The 25,076-nt window shown below is 44.8% G+C and overlaps 1 protein-coding gene across 3 annotated transcripts; it reads left to right on the top strand.

The window, feature by feature from the left end:
- The first annotated feature begins 379 nt into the window (after positions 1–379).
- Positions 380–24,902, top strand: LOC142158021 (uncharacterized). Of its 3 annotated transcripts, XR_012692710.1 has the most exons (3): positions 380–549; positions 24,104–24,212; positions 24,887–24,902. XR_012692710.1 is itself a non-coding variant. In XM_075211598.1 (2 exons), exon 2 carries the CDS (start codon positions 2,860–2,862, stop codon positions 4,054–4,056), a length of 1,197 nt encoding a protein of 398 aa, XP_075067699.1. In that variant the 5' UTR covers positions 381–538; positions 2,790–2,859; the 3' UTR covers positions 4,057–4,867. The 3 variants fall into 3 exon arrangements, 2 of the variants coding, with proteins under 2 accessions (XP_075067699.1, XP_075067698.1); XM_075211598.1 differs by lacking the exons at positions 24,104–24,212; positions 24,887–24,902 and adding an exon at positions 2,790–4,867 and having other exon boundaries at positions 381–538; XM_075211597.1 differs by lacking the exons at positions 24,104–24,212; positions 24,887–24,902 and adding an exon at positions 2,790–4,867 and having other exon boundaries at positions 381–549.
- The last annotated feature ends 174 nt before the right edge of the window (positions 24,903–25,076 follow it).

Genomic DNA, 25,076 nt, shown 5'->3' with positions numbered 1-25,076 from the left:
ATGTGGGGGGCATGAGAATATACCATGTGGGGGCAATAGTCCTGGTGTAATGCAGGTACAAGAGTTGGTTACCTGGGTATACAACCAGTATCCAGCATTATATAATCCTCTATCTCCTGTATCCTCAATATCCAGCTGTATATAATCCTTATCCCTACATCCCTCTGTAGCCCCAATATCCAGCTGTATATAACCCTACATCCCTCTGTATCCCTAATATCCAGCTGTATATAATCCTGGTCCCTAAATCCCCCTGAATCCCCTGTATCCAGCTGTATATAACCCCCCTCCCTCTGTAGTTCCAGTAAGAAGCAGCAATGTGTCATAGAACACAGGACATAGAGCTGAGTACCAATATGGCTGCCAGGGGACTTCCTGCGGCTTCGCCTGACTTCCGGGAGTAGTAATATGGCGGCGGTGGTCCTCTCTGCATCTGTGTGCAGCTCGCTCAGGTCTTTCTGCTGAAATTCTCCCTTTTATCTCACTGAACTTTATTGATGCGCGAGAGACACGGACAGAAGGAAGAGCTGCAGCAGCTGTGAGTGACAGGTGTGTTATACACAGAGGGCTGCTGGTTACCTGTATACTGTGTGAGTGACAGGTGTGTTATACACAAGGAGCTGCTGGTTACCTGTATACTGTGTGAGTGACAGGTGTGTTATACACAGAGGGCTGCTGGTTACCTGTATACTGTGTGAGTGACAGGTGTGTTATACACAAGGAGCTGCTGGTTACCTGTATACTGTGTGAGTGACAGGTGTGTTATACACAGAGGGCTGCTGGTTACCTGTATACTGTGTGAGTGACAGGTGTGTTATACACAGAGAGCTGCTGGTTACCTGTATACTGTGTGAGTGACAGGTGTGTTATACACAGAGAGCTGCTGGTTACCTGTATACTGTGTGAGTGACAGGTGTGTTATACACAGAGAGCTGCTGGTTACCTGTATACTGTGTGAGTGACAGGTGTGTTATACACAGAGGGCTGCTGATTACCTGTAATACTGTGTGAGTGACAGGTGTGTTATACACAGGGGGCTGCTGGTTACCTGTATACTGTGTGAGTGACAGGTGTGTTATACACAGAGGGCTGCTGGTTACCTGTATACTGTGTGAGTGACAGGTGTGTTATACACAGAGGGCTGCTGGTTACCTGTAATACTGTGTGAGTGACAGGTGTGTTATACACAGGGGGCTGCTGGTTACCTGTATACTGTGTGAGTGACAGGTGTGTTATACACAGGGAGCTGCTGGTTACCTGTATACTGTGAGTGACAGGTGTGTTATACACAGGGGGCTGCTGGTTACCTGTATACTGTAAGTGACAGGTGTGTTATACACAGGGGGCTGCTGGTTACCTGTATACTGTGAGTGACAGGTGTGTCCTTGTACAAAGTCATATGAACTGTTCCTATATACAGTGCATCCAGAAAGTATTCACAGTGATTCACTTTTTCCACATTTTGTTATGTTACATAATGAGAACGTAAAAAAAGTTTTTTTGAGATTTTTGCAAATTTATTAAAAATAGAAAACTAAGAAATCACAAAGAATTCACAGCATTTGCTCAATACTTTGTTGATGCACCTTTGGCAGCAATTACAGCCTCAAGTCTTGTTGAACATGATGCCACAAGCTTGGCACACCTATCTTTGGGAAGTTTCGCCCATTCCTCTTTGCAGCACCTCTCAAGCTCCATCAGGTTGGATGGGAAGTGTCAGTGCACAGACATTATCAGATCTCTCCAGAGATGTTCAATCGGATTCACGCCAAAGAGTTCAATTTTTGTCTCCTCAGACCAGAGAATTTTGTTTCTCATGGTCTAAGAGTCCTTCGGGTGCATTTTGGCAGACTTCAGGTGGCCTGCCATGTGCTTTTTACTAAGGAGTGGCTTCCGTCTGGCCCTCTACCATACAGGTCTGATTGGTGGATTGCCGCAGAGATAGTTGCCCTTCTGGAAGGTTCTCCTCTCTCCACAGAGGAATGCTGTAGCTCTGACAGAGTGACCATCGGGTTCTTGGTCACCTCCCTGACTAGGGCCCTTTCTTCCCTGATCGGGGGATAAGGCTGTAACATAACAAAATGTGGAAAAAGTGAAGCGCTGTGAATACTTTCTGTATGCACTGTACATTCTGGAACAGCAAACGCTCCATAGAGCCAGAGACACGTAACTGATCAGGGATAAACTCTACACATTTGGTGGAGATACAGGACAACATATATATCTGTCTGTGTTATCGGTAATAAACCACATGACATTACTGTTCTATGATTATAACATCACCTCTGGTTCATAGTTTATAGTTGCTCGGTGGGCACTGCCATCTTTCGGTGACAGTCACTGAAGGTTGTCTTGTCCCCAGGCTGCCTGGTGTTGGGTTTCGTGGGGCTGGAGACCTACCGTTACCTCGCTATGTGCTCTATGTGATAGGACATTATAGTGATAGGACATTAAGCACTGCCACAGATTATACCCACATGGAAGCTCTGTGCTGAACATAAGGGCACAGTGTTTTCATAATGTTGGAATCTCTGGTGGGTAATTAGGAAAGAAGTATCTTTATGAGGGAGAGTAATTCATTCTGTACACAGTAACCCGTCTAAGCTGATCTAATTCTCTGTGAGGCAAAAGACACCTGTTTTTCTTTATGTGAGATGAACAATAACAAAATTATGAGTACTCATCTTTGCGCCCTGTCGTACCCTTTAATTGTGGTACAACTAATATAGTGATGAATAATAAACTGAATCAGTTGGTTGAAAACTGTTTTTCTTAACCCTCCTTTTCAGGTGTGAATCCAACCGGTTCTTGGTGGGTTTCGGTCCTCTGTAATATGTAAAGTATCTGGAGGGAATAAAAATGTCTCGGGAAAGAAAGCTGATGCGGCAGGACTCTTCTTCAGGGCCGGAATGTTCACCGGACACCAGTGTATCATCCTCTCCAGAAGTTTCCTACTCTTCTGCTAAATCAGGACAAAAAGGCCCAAGGACTAAGAACCAGGGTCCTTTTCCATTCAGTCTTCTACCAGTGGACTGTCAGCTATACATCTTCTCTTTTCTTTCCGAAGTAGAGAAGTGCACAGCTGCCTTAGTGTGCGCAGACTGGAGCAAGCTGATGCGCACGCCAAGGCTCTGGAGAGTGGCGGATTTCATGAGACTCGGGGCCATCCTGTCGGGCATGGATGGAGTGCTTGTGTCCGTGAGAGAATTTGAGAGGTGGAAGGAGTGGGTACACCAGTATGCTTACCACCTCACTTCACGTGGGGCCAGCCTCTTGGTTCTTCGTGCTAGTTTTGATTTGGGAGACCAAAGGACCAAGTGGGCTGACTTTCTTCTCCAGTTTCTCGATGGCGTTCACTGTGGAGAGCTGCAGGAGTTGGAACTGAACTGGACGTTGACTCACTTAGAGCCTCTTGATTTTTATCCTCCGGGTAGCATGGCACAGATATGTCTGGCTAAGACAGATCAGTTCAACAGCTTTCAGACTCTTTTTGAACGCCTCACCCGTACCTCCCCCAAACTGAGCCGTATGAAACTACCGTTTGATTGGTCTGAGCATTCGGTGTCGCTTCTAACACACTTTCAACATCTCAGCAAACTAGAATTGAACTATTTCTGGGTCTTTAAGAGTGTTCAACCAGAAACCATGGAAGAACTTACAAGATCGCTTCCAAAGCTGAAGACTTTGATCCTTCAGGTTCTGGTCCCAGTGAAGGACTTGGGAGTCTCTTACCCTCTAGTGTCCAAGTCCTTGGAGTTTTTAGATGTGTCTCAGAGTCGTGGACTGGTGTTCAGCCATCTGGATTTGCCTTCTTTGAAAGAGCTCAAAGTTAAGAAAACTATCAGAGGCATTATCTTAAATCGTAGGACCCGGGTAGCACTTCAAACCCGCTGGTCCTGTTTGTATGACCTCCTTAAAGTAGGCACCCCTAAACTACAGGTGTTCAACTTGCACACATTGCTTCCCAACTGGCAGACACAGAGTTACTTGGAGCTCAGCGAGGTCCTACTACAGTCCTGTTACTGCATCCAACACACAGACACGTGGTTACTCTAACCAGAAAGATGTGGTTCGGCACGTAACGTGGTCTAATGTTCTTCAATAGGCCAGAATTATCCATCTACTTATCTCAGGAGCTTGATACATGACCAAACTCATTACAACATTTAAAAATGTGATCCTCGCATGCTCCCGATGTCCACTGACATATAAGTCACAGGAAGTTCTCTAGACTCTATTTAACATTTTTTAAACTTTTCTTTAGTAAAATAAACCATGGTCTCCTGAGTGTGATTTGCCAACATTACAAAGATCTCAATTCACAATGTGTGGAATGAAGTATCCAGCTTGGGACACCAAGAGATTGCTTGAATACCGCGAGCACCGGCGCGGACTGTAGAAGTGATGACTATTACTTTGGATCTTTCCTCATTTCTGCTCTAGTTACATTGGATTCAGAATAAGTTCTGTCGCTGTAGACCAAGGCTGTCCAGCTGTGGCCCTCCAAGGCTCCGTGTGTAAACCGCAGGTCATATTTAAATGCTGGAAACGGTCTCGTGCTGCCAGCGGAATCATCATTGTGCTTCTTGTTACACCCGGGATACAGTGTGTATAAATCCTGTAACAGAGCTCATGTGAACTAGGCCTAATGTCATTAACTCTTGTAATGATTTCATATGAACTGTTCTCTGATATATTTGACTTTTGTCACAATTCAAATAGTTTCTTTCTCACCATGGTATAAGGTAAAGACATGTTCTCTTGAGTCGGGTGAAGCTATGACGTCTAGCGGTGATATCTGTGGATAAGGATGACAACTAATGTAAATATTGTTTTATTAAAGGCATCGGTGCTTTTCTTAATCATTGCTGTCTGGTATATAACTGTCGGTCAAATGTTTTATTGTTGTCTCTTCTTATGTTAATGATTTTCTCCCCTTTGTCTTCCAATTAGTGTTTATTCATTTATTACACAGGTATCATCCCTCTAATACAGAGTCAAATTAAGAAAAAAAAATATATAGTATCCGCTTTGGATTCCTCACTTCTGACCTCTGTGCCCCAACACTTGACACCAGCCGTGCCTAATAATATTATTACCAAATATATATACCAGCCAGTAGAGGTGCACGCTGTACCCCAGCAGGGGACTGTTCCCCCCTCCTTATTGTTGCTGACAGTGGTCCAGTAGGGATGGCCGACTGCTAGTTGGCTTTCATGCGCGGGAACAGAAGGAATGGATGTGTGCCAGGTCCTGTGATGTTACTTCCACCCTCTAAGTAATTCCAGACGTCTGAAACCTAATACATAGTATATAACAGTCATGGGAAGTAATGTCTAACTCACAGTCTCTATGATGTGTAAAAATTAGGCTGAAACGTGGGGTAAACCCTTCAGAGCTTTTTCAACTTTCTAATGTCACGAGCACAATCTTGTTTGCATTTGGGGACACTATTGTGGCTTGCTGGTGTTTTGGGAGGAACCCCCCACCCAGGAGCTAATTGTTTGCCCCCCCGAGCACTTACCCAGACAACGGGTGGAACGTTAATGACAGTTCCTGGGTCTACATTCAGACGTGCGATGGACACAGGTGGTGGTTGGTGTCTGAGATCTAAACATCATAATACAACTTACACGCTGAGAGGTCATTTACAAATCACAAAATCTGTGCACCTGCAAGTCTCCTTTATGTGTATAAGTACGCCTATATGTCTGCCAAAGTGCACGCTCGCCTTGGAGTCCTTGGTAAAAGCAATTTGTGCCTGGTTTTGCGTGTTGGTGGTTACTCCATATAGTGTAAATTTCACGTCGAACTCCAGCCTACTCTTATCTCCGTATAAATGAGTCGAGAGAGAGATTGTCCTTATTACATGCGGCACTTTGTTGTGTTTGTAGCTTATCATTACATCAAGGTGCGACTGGAAACGCAACTGGGAGGTGCAAAGTGCGCCCCATTATACATAAATTGTAATCTCGTGTACGTAGAAGTAAGTTCGCCTCCGCAACTAATTCTCACTTAGGAAGCAACGTTTTGTACCCCCACAGTTGACAACATCTTGACCCACAACCCCAAAATACTAGGCGCACTGGCACAAATGTGGGCACGATGCATCACAAAGAGTTTTTGCACCTCGGTTTGCACATATGTGCTTCTGACACTCGTACGCGGACCAGGAATTATCACCGGATTGAACATGTCATGACCCAGACAGATATCAAAAAACATTTCCTACATCTAAACAGATGAAGTTTCTCTGTACAACAGTCGGATTCTCAGTAATTCCCGTATTCCGGGCACGCTCCTCTTTTCACTTTCTTCAGATGAAGGAATGAATGTCTGCTTCTGATTTATGAAAGAACATTACATTGTATTAGTCTCTAACCCCAGATCTTGAGCTTTGTCGGTTATACAGAAAAAGTTATATAAATTCATCTGTTTCCATGGTAAAGTAGCTGATGTTTCAGCAGCCAAACCTGCAGCTCTCACCTAATTTATCTGTTCTAATAACCAATCTCGGCTCCTCCAGAGACGCTCAGCTCTGATGTATTCTCTCATACAGCAATGTAATGTCTGATATTACACATCTCAAGCGTTTCATTACAGTAAAGCTGCACATAAAATAAGATAGATCAATATGAGAAGTCGTCTTGTAACTTTCATTAATACACATGTAATGGTTTAGGAACGGCGTTCTCCAACAAAGAACGTTAAGTGTGAAAAGACCTTTTCTGGCAGACACCTAATTCTCCTCCTCCCTGTCTGATCCACAGATATTTACAGCTTCAACTCTGTGATTGTAAGAATTCAAGCTTAGGGTAAATTCTGTTGTAAAATAGATTCTCCATTGATTTATTTTCATTCTTTAGAAATCTGGCTATTTCTAAGAAGCCAACTATATAATACATTGTTATTTCAATGCAAGCAAGATTGTTTCAGTCTAGATTAGCAGCAGTTAAAGAGTTTTCAAAGTTGCTTTTTCAGAGGTGGCTACTTAGGTGTATCGGAGGCCAGTGTCGGACTGGGGCATAAAGGACCCACCGGGGGAATGCAGTGATAGGGGCCCACTACATTGGGGTGTGGCCAACTGTAAGAGTGGGTGGGGCCAGTCAAGGGGGTGTGGTCAGCCCATGGAGGGCAACTTACAACGTAAAGAACAAGGACACCTGGTAAATATATATATATATATGGTAAATAAGTCTTTATTTTTACTTGGGATCCATCTTATAAGGCTTTAGTGTGTTTAAGCTACACAAGTAAAACTTGCTGTTAAACAAAAAGCTTCCATTGCCTACATTTTTCATAGATTGTATAATTTATTGTTAATAAAATAGAATTAAAACCATCAGCTATAACAAGCAAATGAATTGAACAATAAAAACACCACAATTCAAAATATTTCAGTAAAAAGCTACATCATATAGACCACTACTCCTGTGATATGGAAGCACGTACTAATAGACAATAAAAAACACAATAAACACACAATATTCACTCCTAAGGAGTGAAGATCTCCAGCCGATTACGTGATACAGGTATTACTGTTGTTAAAGAAAAAAGCAAATAATGTCCACCCTGGGGGGGGGGTGGGGGGGTATAGTCCTCAATTAGAGGGGTGGTTATGCAGCGTTGCTGTCTATATCTAACATATAGTTCCAGTGGCCGTTAAGACCTGATAAAGAAAGCGGTGTCCATCCGGAATGTACCAAACACTAATAGGAGAAAATTCCACTTAATACAGCAGCGTTAAGAAATACTTGCTGTTGTTCAGCCGCGCGGCAGTCCCGGAAATGGATCTGGATCTGTGTTAGCCTGCGTGTCAGCTGGAATGCACGCTAGTGTTGCTAGGCGCTTGACTAGAGATCCTCGTCGATAGTGATGAGACCAATGAACATTGACATGTAGTGGGCATGTTCGCTGCCATGCTGCTGTATGCCGACATCTGAACTCCGGTGTTCCCCGTAAGCTCCGCCCCAACAGCGGAGCGGGCGGAGCTTCATCCCTGCCGGGCCTACTGGTGAATAGCCCGGATGCCCGGCAGGCCAGTCCGAGGTGTCTGCTTAGGTGCATTGGAGGCGTCTGCTTAGGTGTATCAGAGGTGTTTGCTTAGGTGTATCGGAGGTGTCTGCTTAGGTGTATCAGAGGTGTTTGCTTAGGTGTATCGGAGGTGTCTGCTTAGGTGTCCCATCTGTTGAAGCTGTTCGTCGTCGTGGGGCGCTGTGTGGAGCATCTCGATGCTCTGTAGTCAGGAGCGCCGTCACACTGGAGCCAAGAGCCCGTATGGTTGTTGTGGGGGTTTACTCGGAGGTACGAGTTCAGTCGGTAATGTCACTTATATAAGACATGGAATAGACAAGAAGCACTCTCAAGATTTCTATTTTCTTGCAAAAGAATCCACTGAGGAAGCCACAAGCTTGTGGTGAAACGCGTTAGTGTGATCCCTACATTAAATGAACCACTGCAGACACTGTTTGACGATCTATTTACTCCTATGTATATATGAATATGTGTATATATGTCTATGTGTATATATGTCTATATGTATATATGTATATGTCTATTAATGTATTTCTAAATTGCATTAATTCATTTATTTTCTTTATTCACTTTATATTTCGTTCACATTGCTAATTCTATTTTTTTAATGCTGTTATTTTAATCCGTTATGATTTCATGTACATTAACATTTATATAGTTTTGTTTCTCTATACTTCAGTCTTCTCTTCAGTGATGGGCAGCCTCATTTTTCTTTGAGGGACACATAGGGCCCCTCACCCTTCTAAAGGGCCACACAGAGGAAGGAGGGAGAGTGCACTGCACTCCCTCCTCTGTCATGTAGCGTTATCTCCTTACATTGCGCAGAGGAGGTCACGTGAGTCCCTTGGTCAGATTTATTCTCTGCATCTAGCTGGGGTGCCCGCAGGTAAAGGCTCAGTGGCCGACTGTGCTCTATGTATCCTGTTATTTCATGTATATCATTTAACACGTTATTATGTTGTTTTCTTCTTTTTGTACCATTCATATGTGTCTGATATACACTATAAATCTGATGTATTGGTACAAGAGCTTACATCTTCTGTACCTGTAACTGTTTTGATATAAAAGTCACATTATGTATCTCTTCTCCTCACCTTTACCCTAACTTCTCTCCCTTTCCACCTATTTTCTTTCTTATCTTATTCCATGTCTTCTGCTCACACCATCTCCCATATAGTTAAATAAGTGAAATTATCGATGAAACATTTTAGTCCCAGCCCACCTAGTATTTTATTCTTGTGCCTCCAACCCACCCCTCTTCCTCAATAATGAACATACAGACCCCTGGCTCCGGTATACCGGCGCTCCAGACATCAACCTACAGGGCATTACGGCTCTACACACAACGCCCCACGGTTAAGTATCACGGTCTCTAGACGTAGCAGGCGGAGGACACAGGGTTTGCGGTGTATACTGATAGAATAAAGCAGAAACCAATTCAGCTACGAATCCTCCACCAAAATCAAGATTTATTTTTTTCCCAGAATTTACAAGTTTTTGCCCTTTTGTCCTTCAACAATCGTGGTTTGTACAAATCGTGAAAAGTTTTATCCACATATTACAGTATTTGGTTGTATTGGACTAGTTCCAGTATTTGGAATGTATATTATGTATATTCTGACCTTGGTATTATCATCTGCTTGGTGTTGGTTGTTCGCCCAATAGAAGGTTGTGTTTCTGGGATGACTCAGTTGTAAATAGAAGATTTAAAGGATGTTCGGTGCTGGTGACGTAACACCATTATTTATCCATGGTGTTATTCAAGTTCTGCAGCTTATGGGATCACTAAAGCAAAGGGCGCCATATCTTATCCAGGGGCTTCCAACATTATGTTTCGCTAAAATATGCATCTTCTATGTAAGTACATACCCAACAATACCATATACAGTATATGTAACAAGTCTTCTACTTCCTACTCGGGGAGAGACTATAAGTCACACTGCAGGAAGAAGTTGAATATTTTATTTTATGATAATCCGTAGGATTTTTAGGAATAAGCCACACCCATATCATGATCTTTCCTTTGTGACCACACCCATGTTTACTTATATTATGGCTGTCCGATTAGAAGTTTGTGGTGTCCAATCTCAGTTGTCCATATTTTAATATTTGTGAGTTGATCTTAGCCTTTTATCCCCCTCACTAGCTTAGTCTGACATGTCAGGCGACTCCCTTTCCACGAGAGATGCTCAGGCTCGGTTCCTCGGGAACCGAATACACAGGAACTTAGGGGATCCGAGTACTTTCACGCTTTTTCGGAATGGAAAACGAGGCAAAACATTGTGACATCATCGGATATCGGGAGTTTTGAAATCTATAAATACCGCCCTCAGTGGCGATCTAGCGCCATTTGAGAGAGAGACACAGGAGGGGTAGCATAGAGTGTAGAGCAGTTGGGCAGGCAAATAGATAGAATTAAAAGAGGAAGGTGGTAGCAGTGTTTGACAAAGTAATCAGTGATAGTCAGGAGAGCTCCACAGCTCCAGTGTTAAATCTCATTGCAGAAAAATACAAATACTAGTGCTTACAGGGTTGGTGTAATTCTGCAGTCCAATTCTACAGTGTTATATAGGTAACACACAAAAAGGAGAGCTGCGTTGCTAATTGTCATTGCTGAAATACAAATACTAGTCCTTGCAGGCTTTTTTCCTAAATTTGCACCAAAAAGTGTAAGGTGTTCTATACACCCAAAGAGAAGTGCTCCATTGCTGAAATACAAATACTAGTCCTTGCAGGCTTTTCTTCTGAATTTGCAGTCAAAGTGTACGGTGTTATCAAAATGGATTCACAGCAATACACAGAAGAGCAGGAGCACCAAGCAGCTGCTGGCACCAGTCATGATGATGGTAATTCCTGTATGTCATCTGGTAAAGTTTATGTAAAAGTACATGGTGTATTTAAGTCAGCAAACATAAATGTAAAAAAACACCTTTTACCTTGGTCAAGAAAAACAGCTGTAATCCAGGCAAAGTTATCTGTAGAAAAAAATAAAATTGCCAACATGCCATTCTACACACACAGTGGCAAAGAAGGAATGAGGGCTTCGCCTTTATGAGTGCGAGATCTGAAACTGTCACTGAGGCATCTTCTTGTAAGGTCAGTCATGACCAAGCAAGACCTTGTCATTCGGACTCCAAAAGTGGTGTCCAAATACTTTTACGTGTAAAAGCTGAGCTGGAAGAAAATAGTAAGGCATTAGAGGAAAATGTATGTTCAGATTCAGAAAAGACACCAATCCCTGAGGAGACTCCATCCACGAGTGCTATGTGTAATCGTGACCATTCCAAGGACTATTCCATCTTTTACAACTTTTCTTTTCTGCCACTGCTGTGTGCCAATGTGTCCTAGATGTGCTAGGAACTGCCGTGTGTTTGAGTCATTGCTCTGTCGCTTACCATCCAGCCAGGTCGCTGCAGTATTTGTCCGAAAGTGTATGAAAATAATATTGTGACCTGTGAGGTGGTCAAAATTGACTGCAGATGACTTGAAATTAGTGTTATTGAGGTTAATAATAGTGTAGGATCAAAATAAGAGCAAAGTTATGTGATTTTAGCATATTTTAGCAATTTTTCGAATAAAATACAGATCCAAAACACACAAGGGTGGTTTTGCCAAAATACGAAGCTAATGCAGATCCAAAACCAAAACCACTTCACGGGGGTCAGTGAGCATCTCTGGTTTCCATCTCGGTAGCTCTGAATATTCAGCGCTCCACTCTGACCTTCGCACCTGGCAGTAGCTGAGCTCTTCTTGTCTTGGTGCAGCAAGTGGGATTAATCTAAATAAATGCAGTATCCCATTTGCTTATAGGTAGGCATGCAGAGCTGGTCAGCCATGTTTATAAATGTTGCTTGCCCTGACTTCTAGAGGGTTATGACAATGTGGAACCTCAGACAGTGATGCTGTCTTTCTGCAATCAGGATGGTTGGGAGGGTATGGTATGTAAAAGAGCTACTAATAACAGTACAGGTATATATCAATATATATATGAGATACAATAGTGATCATGGGGGTGGGGGAGGATATTTTCTCATGCACTGCAGACTTCCAATGTACGTCTTTAACCCAAAAATCGAAGATACCAGAGAACAATAGCTTACATTCTGCTGCACGGCAAATGTAAAGACGCCAATAATCTCCACCGTCTCAGGGCCTCCAAAGGATGGTAAGTGTGGAAGATACATGGAGATATCGGACATGCTGATACTGAGCTGAACAGGTCGCTCTTGTTTGGGGGCCCGTCACGTGGAAATCTCTCTTATGTAAGGTGACTTGTAGTTTAGCTTCCTTTGTTCTGTAAGGTATTGTAAGTATTATGTGTCCAATGTTTGTGTTGGTTACAGCGTATTTATAATTTTCTGCCTCCACTGTATGTTACGGCATAAACTCATAGAACCAGTAGAAGAGGTCTTCACCTTTAGCAGCCGCCTTTCCCGTAGAGACTGGTTGTGCTCACAGGTACTCGGATGCCCCCAGGTCTTATGCTCAGAGTAGTATGAGTTTATGCTCACACGGCAGCGCACAGGCACAGGATGTAGAACACGGAACAGAGGCAGGCCAGAGATCTGCGGACTGGACAGAGCACCGGAGGAGATGTCAGGAACCAGCAGGGTCACAGGCAATGGTTCAGAATCCAGGTACAGGCAGAAGGTCAGGGTCACAGGCAATTATTCAGAATCCAGGTACAGGCAAAAAATCAGGGTCACAGGCAATGGTTCAGAATCCAGGTACAGGCAAAAAATCAGGGTCACAGGCAATGGTTCAGGGTCCAGGGACAGGCAGAGGTCATACACTAATAAATCAATCCAAGGTTCAACACCAAACACGAACAGGAGCAGGCAGCAGTACTGGGACAGAACGCTATAACCGGCAGTGAGGCTCAGTCCTCACTGCCTTAAATAGTCTTAGGAGCTAATCAGGAGTAGCCCTCAAAGTATCCCCAGGTTCAGCCTAATGGGAGTAGTGGTGGCCAATAAAAATGCAGTTCTCAGCTGCATAACTCAGACTGATATATGAGTGCCTCTAAAGTAAATACCTGCTTAGCCATGATTGGCTACACCTTACGAGCCCTGTGCGCGCGCTCCCGCCTGTTAGCTAGCTGGCCGGGCACGGCGACAGTGAGCCTTGAGCGCTACGGTTGTTGCCCAGGCAACCGGGACGCAGAAACCGGAAGTGACGTCCCAGTCGTCATAGCGACAACCGGGACACCAGCAGGAGAACACAGAGAGTTGTGGCGGTGCCCGCGGCCGCCGCGACTACTAACACTGTGCATAGGTGATGGGTGCACATTAAAAGGATTTCATCCACCTGTGAATGTATCGCAAACATTAACTGGTAATGAAATATATGCATATTCTGTAGCCACGTATTGTATATTGTGCACACTTCACATTAGCTATAGAGTCATTGTTTAAACATATTGAGTCATCACTACTTAATCATGGCTTTATCTGGACTATATCCATTATAACGTGTACATTTTTGGCCCCCTGGACTTTCTGCCGGTGTCGCCTGATTATATAACCAGACCTGTTACTGAGAGAATGGAACATGTGATGTTATCATTTGCTGCCATCTAGTGTTAGAAAGAATAATGTTTGTCTCATCTTTTTCAGACGTAAGCGAGGCTTAGTGAGGTCACCTGCCTATCTGTGGGCAAATCCCCGCGTCATACAGGGAATGATATGTACAAGTGAACATGGCAGTGGTTGGGTTAGGCCCCCATGCGTCTTATTGTGCCCAAATGGAAAAATGAAGTTTAGTTTTGTGGATCAAGATATATAAATAGGCTTCGAGGGGCGGAGAGGGCACAGTCACGGGGCAGCACACAGGCCTTGATTTTTACGTTTCCTTGGAGGTGACGGAGATGAAACCGCAGCTGCTGTGTTCAATGGAAATTGCAGACACACTTTGTACAGGAAATTAGACTCCGTTCTTTTAGTGTGATCAAAACATGGAAATATGCAATGGAGACGTATGTCCTGATGTCCTCACACATGCAATGACATTCCAGGGAACCTGCTGATATTATCATGAGGTCACCAGAAAGTCTCTGAGGGGTGAGGGGCTCCGAGCCACTAAAACTTACATATAAACTGTTATTACATCCAAATAATGTTGAGTCTAATGGTGCTGATGTGTGAGGGAGATCTCTTACAGCCTCCCCTCGAAATTGGGTTTTCCAAAGTATAAATGAAAGTTAAATAAACTTTTTAATTTGTTTAAATAATAATTAATTTTAATCAGTAAATATTTTAAAATATTTAAAAACTTTCCTCCTTTCCTAACCTCACACACATCATACCTAGACCGTGAAAATAGGTCAGTCATACCACCTTCACACTGACCTAAAAAACCCAGGATATTGCCGGGGTGAGCCCCGATGACCCGGGTCATGGCTTAGTGTGAACGGGGTCCCTGCATCTACCCCGGTCTCATGAGCCGGGAACTAGACCCGGGACTGTTGCAGGGTTATTTCCAGATAGCCTCCAGTGTGAACGGTGCGAGACGGGTTTTTTAACCCGGTCTCACAGAAAGGAGCTGATTGGGGGAATGAAGGATGCTGGAACATGAAGTCTTTTTAATGCAGAGGAGAGGAGAAAGCCTGGTGCGTTGGCAGGAGGAAGAGGTTCGTGAGCTGCTTGCAATTAGAGGAGAGGAGGAAATTCAAAAACAAATAACTGGCACTGTAAAGGAGGCCACAGTGTGCTTCAATATTGCAAAAATATTGACTGACTGGGGGATCAAGCGCACCCAGCAGCAGGTAGTCAACAGGTTGAAGGCAATACTGAAAACTGCATGACCACAACTGCAGAAAGAGTGGGGCTGGCCGTATGGAATGGCTCTTTATGAGCAGTGTAACGTGGTGTTTGTCACCCACTTTGGCCTCATCTTTGTGTGCAAAAAAAAAAAAAAAGTCCCATTTAAATGACTTCATCTTTGTCAGCCAATCAAAGCTCCTCTTGTGACGACTCTTATTGCCAGGGCAGACCCGGGTTCAGTATGAACGGGGTGGTAATCCCAGGACCCGGCGCTTGACCCTAATGTTAACCCTAACCCTGCTGCTTAAAAAACGGAAACGTCGGTGTCGCCTTCTGAAGTGACGTCAATTTCAACTGCCGCCCTTTTCTGTAGTCGCAATTTATTGAAATGGTGTCAGTAATGTGTATCTGTGTGATGGTAAGACTGTGTTTGTGACATGTCGTCCTGTTGGGCTTTGGAATTTTCATGTCGCACTAAACCTTGTCGAAAATATCAGTATAGGACTAGTGACTGCCACTGCTTGGGAGGTCCTTTAGTTTACAGACTAAATCCTAGAAGTCATTCATGACGACTGTATCACTGGCATTAAATCCATAAATTTGTGATTTGTTTATGCCTTTAATATGAGTTGCAGCGTTTTTTTGAATGGATCTTGGTCCGTTTTTAGTGCAGGTAAAATGTTTTCATCTCCACACACACATTCATCTTCATGGGAGCACATTGTACACACAATACGTTGCACTTAAGCATTTTCATATGTTTGAGGTCAGCAAGTGTGTGCACATTGCAAATGCCAAGGTGAACATAACATTAGGGTTCTCCTTCAAAAACTGACAAGAGACGCACTGTTTGTGCTGTGAGCTAAGGGGACCAGAATACTGTTAGGCTGCTGGCCCTGATCCCCAACCCACAGAGCCAGATGAGGAGATCTTCGCCTATAGCAGCCGCCTTTCCCTTAGAGCTTGATGCGCTCACCGGTACTCGGATGCCCCCAGAACTTAGCTCCAAGTGTAGTGTGGGTTGGTAATACAGGACCACAGCGGCGGGCCAGGAGACTGGTAGAAAGCAACGGGTAGTCAGTACAATAGCCAAGGTCAAGGGTCACAAGCAAACAGGGTAATCGATAAACAGAGGTCGGGGTCACAGGCACGGTAGCAAGGTACAAGGTACAGGCAAGAAGGGTCAGGGTCACGAGCAAACAGGCAGAGTCCAATAATCCAAGCAGGAGTCATACACAAGAAATCAGTCCAACAGGTTTCCACTAACACAATTCAGGAGCAGGTTAACTGACAGGCAAACTAGATGATATAACCAGCAGTGAGGCTGCAGACCTCACTGCCCTAAATACTTCAGACAGCCAATCAGAGCCTAGCTCTGATATTACTCACGGGTCCCAGCTAATAAATTAATTTAAGCTTAATAGCCTCCAGGCTATTAACTAACTTTGCGCACGAGCCCGGCTGTCCCCTGTTGCCGGGACACGGCACTACAGTGCAGGACGTCAGGCACTGGTCGGGTGCTGGGCGGAAGTGACGTCCCGGTCCTCAAGGTGACGGCCGGGACGCCAGGGGGCACAGGAAACGGGCCGCCGCGGCTGTGAGTACCGCTGCGGCTCGTGACAGATGCAATCAATTTACATTTTTCTTGCACCTATATCTGTAGATCAGTGTGTGAGGTGTAAGATAAAATGTAGACACCAAGCTCACACTGGCCAATGGGTAGATTATGAGCATCCCCCTGGCTGATGAATAGGCTGCTAGTAACGTCATGGTCAATAATAATAATAGTAAAAAATTAATAGGAGTATTCCAGAGTTAGCACGGTGATGGTGGACTTAAAGCACATACGAGCCAGAGCACCTGGGAAGTGGTGAAGATTGGTACTTTTCCCGACTCTAATTGCATCTTTTTCTATGGTGATCTGGCCGTGACATATATTACACTTTATTCTGTGATATTGAAGCTACATCTTAAATACCGAAAATAGCATTTCAAAATCTCCTTCCAAATGAGTATCCCTCATTTGGAAGGAGCGATACAAAGGGATGATACACACATAGCACCCTCAATTAAGAAGCCTACTCTGGGGTATTCAGAGGCAGTGGGGTGGGAGCATGGACACAAGATATAACAATTTGTTTTATTATGCCGACAGGCAGAGAGAGATGGCAGGCGGAGGGGAGCGCCCCTCTGCCTTGCCTAACCCGCTCACCGCCGGCCCTAGGGGGGCCCTAGGCAGTTGCCTAGGTTGCCTAGTGGTAAATCCGGGCCTGGGAAGGGGTTCTTTACAGTAAGGGCAGTCAAGATATGGAATTCACTGCCAGGAAAGGTTGTGATGACAGATTCTATAGATATGTTTAAGAAAGGGTTAGACAATTTTTTTGCAGAAAACTGTATCCAGGGATACGACCGTTAATTAAAATGAAGGATAGTAGTGGATATTGGGTAAAAATAGGACTGCAATATTGAGTCTGGGGGGATGTTCCCGATTGAAACAGATTGGCGGTTGCTTACTCTGGATCAATTTCAAATATAAGAGAGGGATCGCAGGAGATCCAAAATATGGTGAATTTGATGGAGTGGTGTCTTTTTTCACCCTCATCAACTATGTTACTATGTTATTATCACTGACATACTACATTCTTCTGGACATTATACCAGATCTTACTGGACATTATACCAGATCTTACTGGGCAATATCACCGAGATACTTACTGTGCATTTTGTTTCGCATTTTACATTTTGTTTGGTATATTCATATGAATATGACATATAATATGTTACAAGCATCTCCAGGTAAAAGTAAAAGCGGCATTGAACTAAAAATAAATGTAGGTAAAACTATATTAATTATACCTGTGTGACTTTTAGGATTGTTACTTAGAAGATATTTAAATGTTGTATGATGCCGTAGATGTGGTAAGGTCACACATCACCGCAGATGATCCTGCATTAATGCTCAGATTAGATTTGGTCTGATGAAAAGAGCCAGAGGCAGAAGCATTAGCACCTGTAAATCTGTAGAACAAGGATTGGACGCGTTTCAGCAGGAACAAGAAGTCATTGTTAGGTAAATATTTTATGGAGATAGTCGTCTTTGCTAATATGATGAAAAATAAATCCTAGTTTAAAAAAAAATAAAAGAATAAATGGATGCAGCTAAATATCATTCCAGATCTTCCAATCCCTGTATGTCAGCTCTTTGTTTCCTAATGGTGCAGTAGATTATCTCTGTGTTGATTGTAATATTAGCCGGTTGCTTTTAAACACTTTTTTTAGGCTTAAACGCTCACGACTGGGCAAACTACAACTACCTATACTATGGCATAATATCAAAACATTATCTGAACTCTGAATTCTCTCTCCCTCTTCCCTTTCTCGGGACTCCTGAGTCCTAACTTTAAATCTTGAGTCCCGCAAAATATCCAGGAGCACCTTCAGACTGTCACATGGCTAATATCCGGGTCCTATGGGATGGAGTATAAACTGATGGAGATGTTAATGAAGCTTCCTTGTTTATTGCCATCAAAGAGGGAGATGATCGATCATCATTTTCACCGGTGTTACTGGGTTAGGGATAAATTACCATTTCACCGGGACACTCTTTGCAGATATAACCACGTGTGAGCCGGCCTGAGCATGCTGAGGGGAGCTGAGAGTTCACATTTGGACTTTCATCTATACTTTTTATAAAAATAAAAATAAAGTTTAAAAACGGATAAAATGTGTGAAAAAAAAATATTTAAAAAAATCTTTAGACATAAAACATGTTTTATTCAAATAATAAAACATTTTTTAGTGATTTTAATCTGTTATCACCATATAAACGTTATACAAACAGACCGAGAGGAAAGTGGGGCCTGTTGGCAACGCTTACAATCTATAGTAAAATAGGAGTTGATACAGTAACAAATTTTGCATATTGGTCCAGCCGGATAGCATCAGGAAGACAAGTTTACTGGGACTATATAACCCATACAGCAAGGTTGATTTGGGTGGGGTACCTTGTAACAATGAAAGAAACCCAGACAGTAGTATGTCTGAATTGAGCACTGTGAAGCTGACATGATCGACCAAACTATAATTGTGACTTAAAAAAATGACGTTTCATAACAGCGACTATTCGAGATCCCGGTACTAGTAAATGACGTCTCTGTACAACGCGACACCACTATTACTGATGTTAAGGGGATATACAAGTAATCAATGGTGTCACGAGTCCAGATAGTGGGAATGGTCTTAATCTCTGCTTGAGTGACAGATTAGCCCCGGAGAGGTGCGGAGTCTAACGGAGGAGAGGTGTTCACCAGGGATTCCCACAAGGGAATATGGTCTTAAGCTGCTCTCAACCGCAGGTCACGGTCCTCTAGGGGGCGCAGAGCAGATAGTGTGCGGCACCACCAGTTAGTTGTTAAGGCAGAATAGAAGTAATAGTGAAGAGATGAGCAGGAGCGCTGAGATCCACACAGGTGTATAACTCTGGAACAGGACCGATGATGAGCGATGCTTTGCAGTGAATCTACAGGTCTTGACTGTGAGGTAGGCTGAACCAATAAGGCGGTGAAGTGATGAGCTGCAGGTAGCAATAGCACTGAGATCCACACAGGTGTTATAACGCTGGAACAGGACCAATGATGAGCGTTGCTCTGCAGTGATAAGCTGGGAAGCAATGCCCTGCGCATGTAAGTGCTGGGAAGCGATAGTCTGCACAGCTAATGCTGAGAAACGATGAGCTGTACAGGTAAGTGCTGGGAAGCGATAGTCTGCACAGGTAAAGCTGTGAAGCGATGAGCTGTACAGGTAAGTGCTGGGAAGCGATAGTCTGCACAGGTAAAGCTGTGAAGCGATGAGCTGTAGAAGTATAGCTGAGTAACGAAATGCTGCACCATCCACGATGTCAGGAACAACAGGAGTCAGAGGAGATGCTTCCTTTCAGGTGGAGAGACCTGATGATCTGACACCCATTAAATGGAGGAGGGCCCTTATAAAGGGATCTGGCAGCAGATGACCAATCACTGCGGAGCAGAGGTTTTGAAGGTTTCGGGGATAGTGCCTACTAGGCTAGATGGCGTCTGATGATAGAGGAACGCCAAGCTGAGCAGCAGATTGCGGTAACCAAGGGAAACCAAAGCACAGAAGGAACCACACGGAGCTAAACTGGTGAGATGCGTGATAGACGGCTGTGGAATGTTCTTTTTAGAAACACTTCTACATTGTACAGCCGGCGCTTTTTTGTATACCTCCTTAACAGCAGTAATATGAGTGTCGCGTTGTACAGTGACGTCATTTACTAGTATCGGGATCTCACATAATCAGCTTCGGAGTGTTTAAGTTGGGGTTAGTCTCATTGTGATAGTGAGTATCACTGATTGATTTGAAGTTTGTTTGAGCATAGAGAGAGAATGAAGGTACTGTAACCCCCCACTCACCCGGTGGGTAGTGTAATCCCCCTCTCACCCGGTGGGTAGTGTAACCCCCCTCTCACCCGGTGGGTAGTGTAACCCATCTCTCACCCGGTGGGTAGTGTAACCTCCCTCTCACCTGGTGGGTAGTGTAACCCCCCTCTCACCCGGTGGGTAGTGTAACCCCCCTCTCACCCGGTGGGTAGTGTAACCCACCTCTCACCCGGTGGGTAGTGTAACCCACCTTTCACCCAGTTGGTAGTGTAACACCCCTCTCATCCGGTGGGTAGTGTAACCCCCCTCTCACCCGGTGGGTAGTGTAACCCACCTCTCACCCGGTGGGTAGTGTAACCCACCTTTCACCCAGTTGGTAGTGTAACACCCCTCTCACCCGGTGGGTAGTGTAACCTCCCTCTCACCTGGTGGGTAGTGTAACCCCCCTCTCACCCGGTGGGTAGTGTAACTCCCCTCTCACCCGGTGGGTAGTGTAACCCCCTCTCACCCGGTGGGTAGTGTAACCCCCTCTCACCCGGTGGGTAGTGTAACCCCCTCTCACCCGGTGGGTAGTGTAACCCCCCTCTCACCCGGTGGGTAGTGTAACCCACCTCTCACCCGGTGGGTAGTGTAACCCCCCTCTCACCCGGTGGGTAGTGTAACCCACTTCTCAGCCGGTGGGTAGTGTAACCCCCTCTCACCCGGTGGGTAGTGTAGCCATCCTCTCACCCGGTGGGTAGTGTAACCCACCTCTCACCCGGTGGGTAGTGTAACCCACCTCTCACCCGGTGGGTAGTGTAACCCACATCTCACCCGATGGGTAGTGTAACCCCCCTCTAACCCGGTGGGTAGTGTAACCTCCCTTTCACCTGGTGGGTAGTGTAACCCCCCTCTCACCCGGTGGGTAGTGTAACCCCCCTCTCACCCGGTGGGTAGTGTAACCCACCTCTCACCCGGTGGGTAGTGTAACCCCCTCTCACCCGGTGGGTAGTGTAACCCCCCTCTCATCCGGTGGGTAGTGTAACCCCCCTCTCACCCGGTGGGTAGTGTAACCCCCCTCTCACCCGGTGGGTAGTGTAACCCCCTCTCACCCGGTGGGTAGTGTAACCCCCCTCTCACCCGGTGGGTAGTGTAACCCACTTCTCACCCGGTGGGTATTGTAACCCCCTCTCACCCGGTGGGTAGTGTAACCCCCCTCTCACCCGGTGGGTAGTGTAACCTCCCTCTCACCCGGTGGGTAGTGTAACCCACCTCTCACCCGGTGGGTAGTGTAACCCCCCTCTCACCCGGTGGGTAGTGTAACCCCCCTCTCACCCGGTGGGTAGTGTAACCCCCCTCTCACCCGGTGGGTAGTGTAACCCACTTCTCACCCGGTGGGTATTGTAACCCCTTCTCACCTGGTGGGTAGTGTAACCCACTTCTCACCTGGTGGGTATTGTAACCCCCTCTCACCCGGTGGGTAGTGTAACCCCCCTCTCATCCGGTGGGTAGTGTAACCTCCCTCTCACCCGGTGGGTAGTGTAACCCACCTCTCACCCGGTGGGTAGTGTAACCCACCTCTCACCCGGTGGGTAGTGTAACCCACCTCTCACCCGGTGGGTAGTGTAACCCCCCTCTCACCCGGTGGGTAGTGTAACCCCCCTCTCACCCGGTGGGTAGTGTAACCCCCCTCTCACCCGGTGGGTAGTGTAACCCCCTCTCACCCGGTGGGTAGTGTAACCCCCCTTTCACCTGGTGGGTAGTGTAACCCCCCTTTCACCTGGTGGGTAGTGTAACCCCCCTCTCACCCGGTGGGTAGTGTAACCCCCTCTCACCCGGTGGGTCTACTGTACATAAAATACATTTTTACAGTTGCTCCTGATTGTAACATGTATACACAGCCGTCATCACTAGTACTTGGCAAATACACCCGACCTGTAGCTGGTGCAAGTGGTATGACAGACAATCACTTACCTTAGAGATGCCCACAGCTTGAATCGGACTATGCTGCATATGCTTGTGATTGGCATGCCCTTACTGTGCAGTGACTATGGACAAAAGCCCCTTACCTGCCTCGTTCCCTCCCTAAATCATAAGCTGTAGTCCATGTCCTTGCACCCGAAGATGAATTCAACGTGGCTGCGTTCTGTGGCGTATGAGCAGGTTCTGGGCATGTTCAGAGGGATTTTATGGATTGTACGCACAAAATCTCTGTTGATTAATCAGCTCCACTATGTTGTTTCGTATCTCTTAGCAGTTAACATCATCCATATTCACAATCCCAGTCCTTCTCCTCACCAACCCCTTCCGGACCCTTGGACTGTGCGTCTCACCATTCCGGACATCTATTGTCCTGACAATCAGTTACACGCAACGTCTGATGATTACTGGACATAGGAGCTGGCACTCTCACATGATGGGTTGTTCCTCCTGTCTCACCTCTGCCTCTAACACGGTTGTGACCAGACCAGATTCCCTCTTATACAGGGCACCGATACATCGCTCTCTTTTCCTGGCGACACATTTCCCAATCTGGCTCTAACCTGCTGGTGAAACTGGATTGGGACAAGTCCGGTCGTCTAGAGGGGAAGGCATGAGCACTAACCATCAGATGTTGGGTAACCTGTGCTGTTAGAGAAGGCTTTTTCTTTTTACTTAAATTATTTTTTTATTTCACATTTTGACAGACAAGATCACTCAAACTGCGCGCAGGACGGCTGTTCCAAACAATTTAAAATATGTGATTTTATGTGCAGCTTGGTCTTTAGTAAGACTGCACTTTATTAAAAAATTTAAAACGTTTTTTGTTCTACATTATGTATATTTATGGGGTCTTCATAACCCAATAAAGTACTTTATATGTGGAATAGTCATGAAAGTGGTGATTTGTTAACTTATTTCAACATCAAAGAATTAAGTTGTTTATTTTCTTGCACAAACATATTGATAATTGTAAAAATTATTATTTTCCGTTATACTCTGTAAAATGGGGAAATATAATTGTTACACTGTCTGATAATAATATTGAATAGAAATAAAGTTTTTTTAATGCTTTACTGTAATAAAATTCTTATCACCACTTCTGAGAATGTCTATCAATGTGTTTAGTGCATCTGTTAGAGATAAGCTCTGTGTAAACAAATATTCCATACAAGATATCTATTGATCCGAGGACACAGCTCCCTCCAGGACATAGGGGGTTAACACAGGGCCCTCTTTCCCATTGGGCACAATGGACAGGTGCCCGGGGGCCCTGGAGCCTGGGCGGGCCCGTCGGAGGCAGCAAAAAAAAAACAACCTGAAAAAAAAGAAGAAAATACTTACCTTGCGGTCAGCTGGCGATCAGGCTCCCTCCCTGGTCTCCTCCTCCGTGCGGCGCTCGCAGTGCATGTCGGGCGTGATGACGTCACGCCCGCCCGACATCCATTGCGGAGTGCGATGGAGGAGGAGACCATGGAGGGAGCCGGATCGCCAGCTGACCGCAAGGTAAGTATTTTCTTCTTTTTTTTCAGGTTGTTTTTTTTTTTGCTGCCTCCGACGGGCCCGCCCAGGCTCCAGGGCCCATATATATATAATCCTTTTTTTTTTTTTTTTTTGTATATAATGGGGCCCCGGTGCACTGCTGTGCCCGGGGGCCCAAAATGTTCTTAAGAGGGCCCTGGGTTAACAAGACCGATACACTGGCACCCACAGGGTTAATGACTGGTGATGTTGACCTTGGAATCCTGTAGAAGTTATCACAGTATTTATCAAGCTGGATTGTGGCACAAATTGTGTGTAATTATACAAAGCTGCTGCCATTTCATCCTGTCAGCTCCCTGATCTCAATACGTCTCATTATCCTCATCCTGCACAGAATAAAATCTCTTTCTTACACATTGTTAAGTCCTAAATGTAATAATCACTGTGTGTAAAACAAATATGTGTTGACAGACGAGGACGAGGATTGGATGAGCGAGTGATGGGCAGAGCGAGCTGAGCGTATCCAGGTTATATAACCGTAGTTGTTATTCAGCTGCTGTCAGTAGAAGCGCAGATTCAGGTAAGACTCTAACCGTAAATTAATTAATGGTTTATTGGTTAATGTTTGTCTAAGAGACATAGGGGTCTATTTATCATTGGGGCGAGTGAGGTGGGTTTAATTATCATTATGTATCGCTGTCTAATGCTGCCCGCAAGCGGAACAAGCGCTGTTGCCCATGTACGGCTAACATCCACGTATACGTATAGTGATTTGCTCCAGCGGAGGATCCAGTGAAGCCTCTCTGACGGAACTGAACCCCGTTAATCTGGTAAACTTAATCTTTCTAAAACAGAGTTAATAATATTCCCACCCACCAACAAGAGCATACCTGACATTTATATCTCTGTTGATAACATGACCATAAATCCCACCCCACAAGCTCGCTGCCTAGGTGTAATCCTTGACTCACACCTATCCTTTGTTCCCCACATTGACTCTATATCTAAATCATGTTACATACATCTAAAAAACATTTCCAGAATTCGCACATATCTCACACAAGACACCTTAATTCATGCACTTATCATCTCCCGCATTGACTATTGCAATTCCCTCCTTACTGGCCTTCCCCAAAACAGACTCAAACCCCTACAATCTATTTTGCACGCTGCAGCAAGATTGATTTTCCTTGCAAATCGTTATTCCTCTGTTGAATCACTCTGTTAACTGAATCATTTTTCTGTTATCCACAGACAGAGAAGTATCTGGTAAGTAAGTTTTGTTGACTGGTGGGAATATTATTATAGTTTTTTAAACATTAAGTTTATGGTGGCGAGAGGACATCCAAGTTAAAATGTAACACGGGTCAGACACATGGTGAGATATCCAGAGAGGATAGATATATTTGGGTATCATCTACATAGAGATAATACTGAAATCTAA

Source organism: Mixophyes fleayi, chromosome 5 (genome assembly GCF_038048845.1).
Source record: "Mixophyes fleayi isolate aMixFle1 chromosome 5, aMixFle1.hap1, whole genome shotgun sequence".
Lineage (NCBI taxonomy): Eukaryota > Metazoa > Chordata > Amphibia > Anura > Limnodynastidae > Mixophyes > Mixophyes fleayi.
Note: the sequence above shows the minus strand (reverse complement) of the source record. Positions and strands in the feature narration are given on the sequence as shown.

Excerpts from the sequence above, each read along its gene's own strand:
- LOC142158021 (XM_075211598.1), top strand. The coding sequence starts at position 2,860 with ATGTCTCGGGAAAGAAAGCTGATGCGGCAGGACTCTTCTTCAGGGCCG.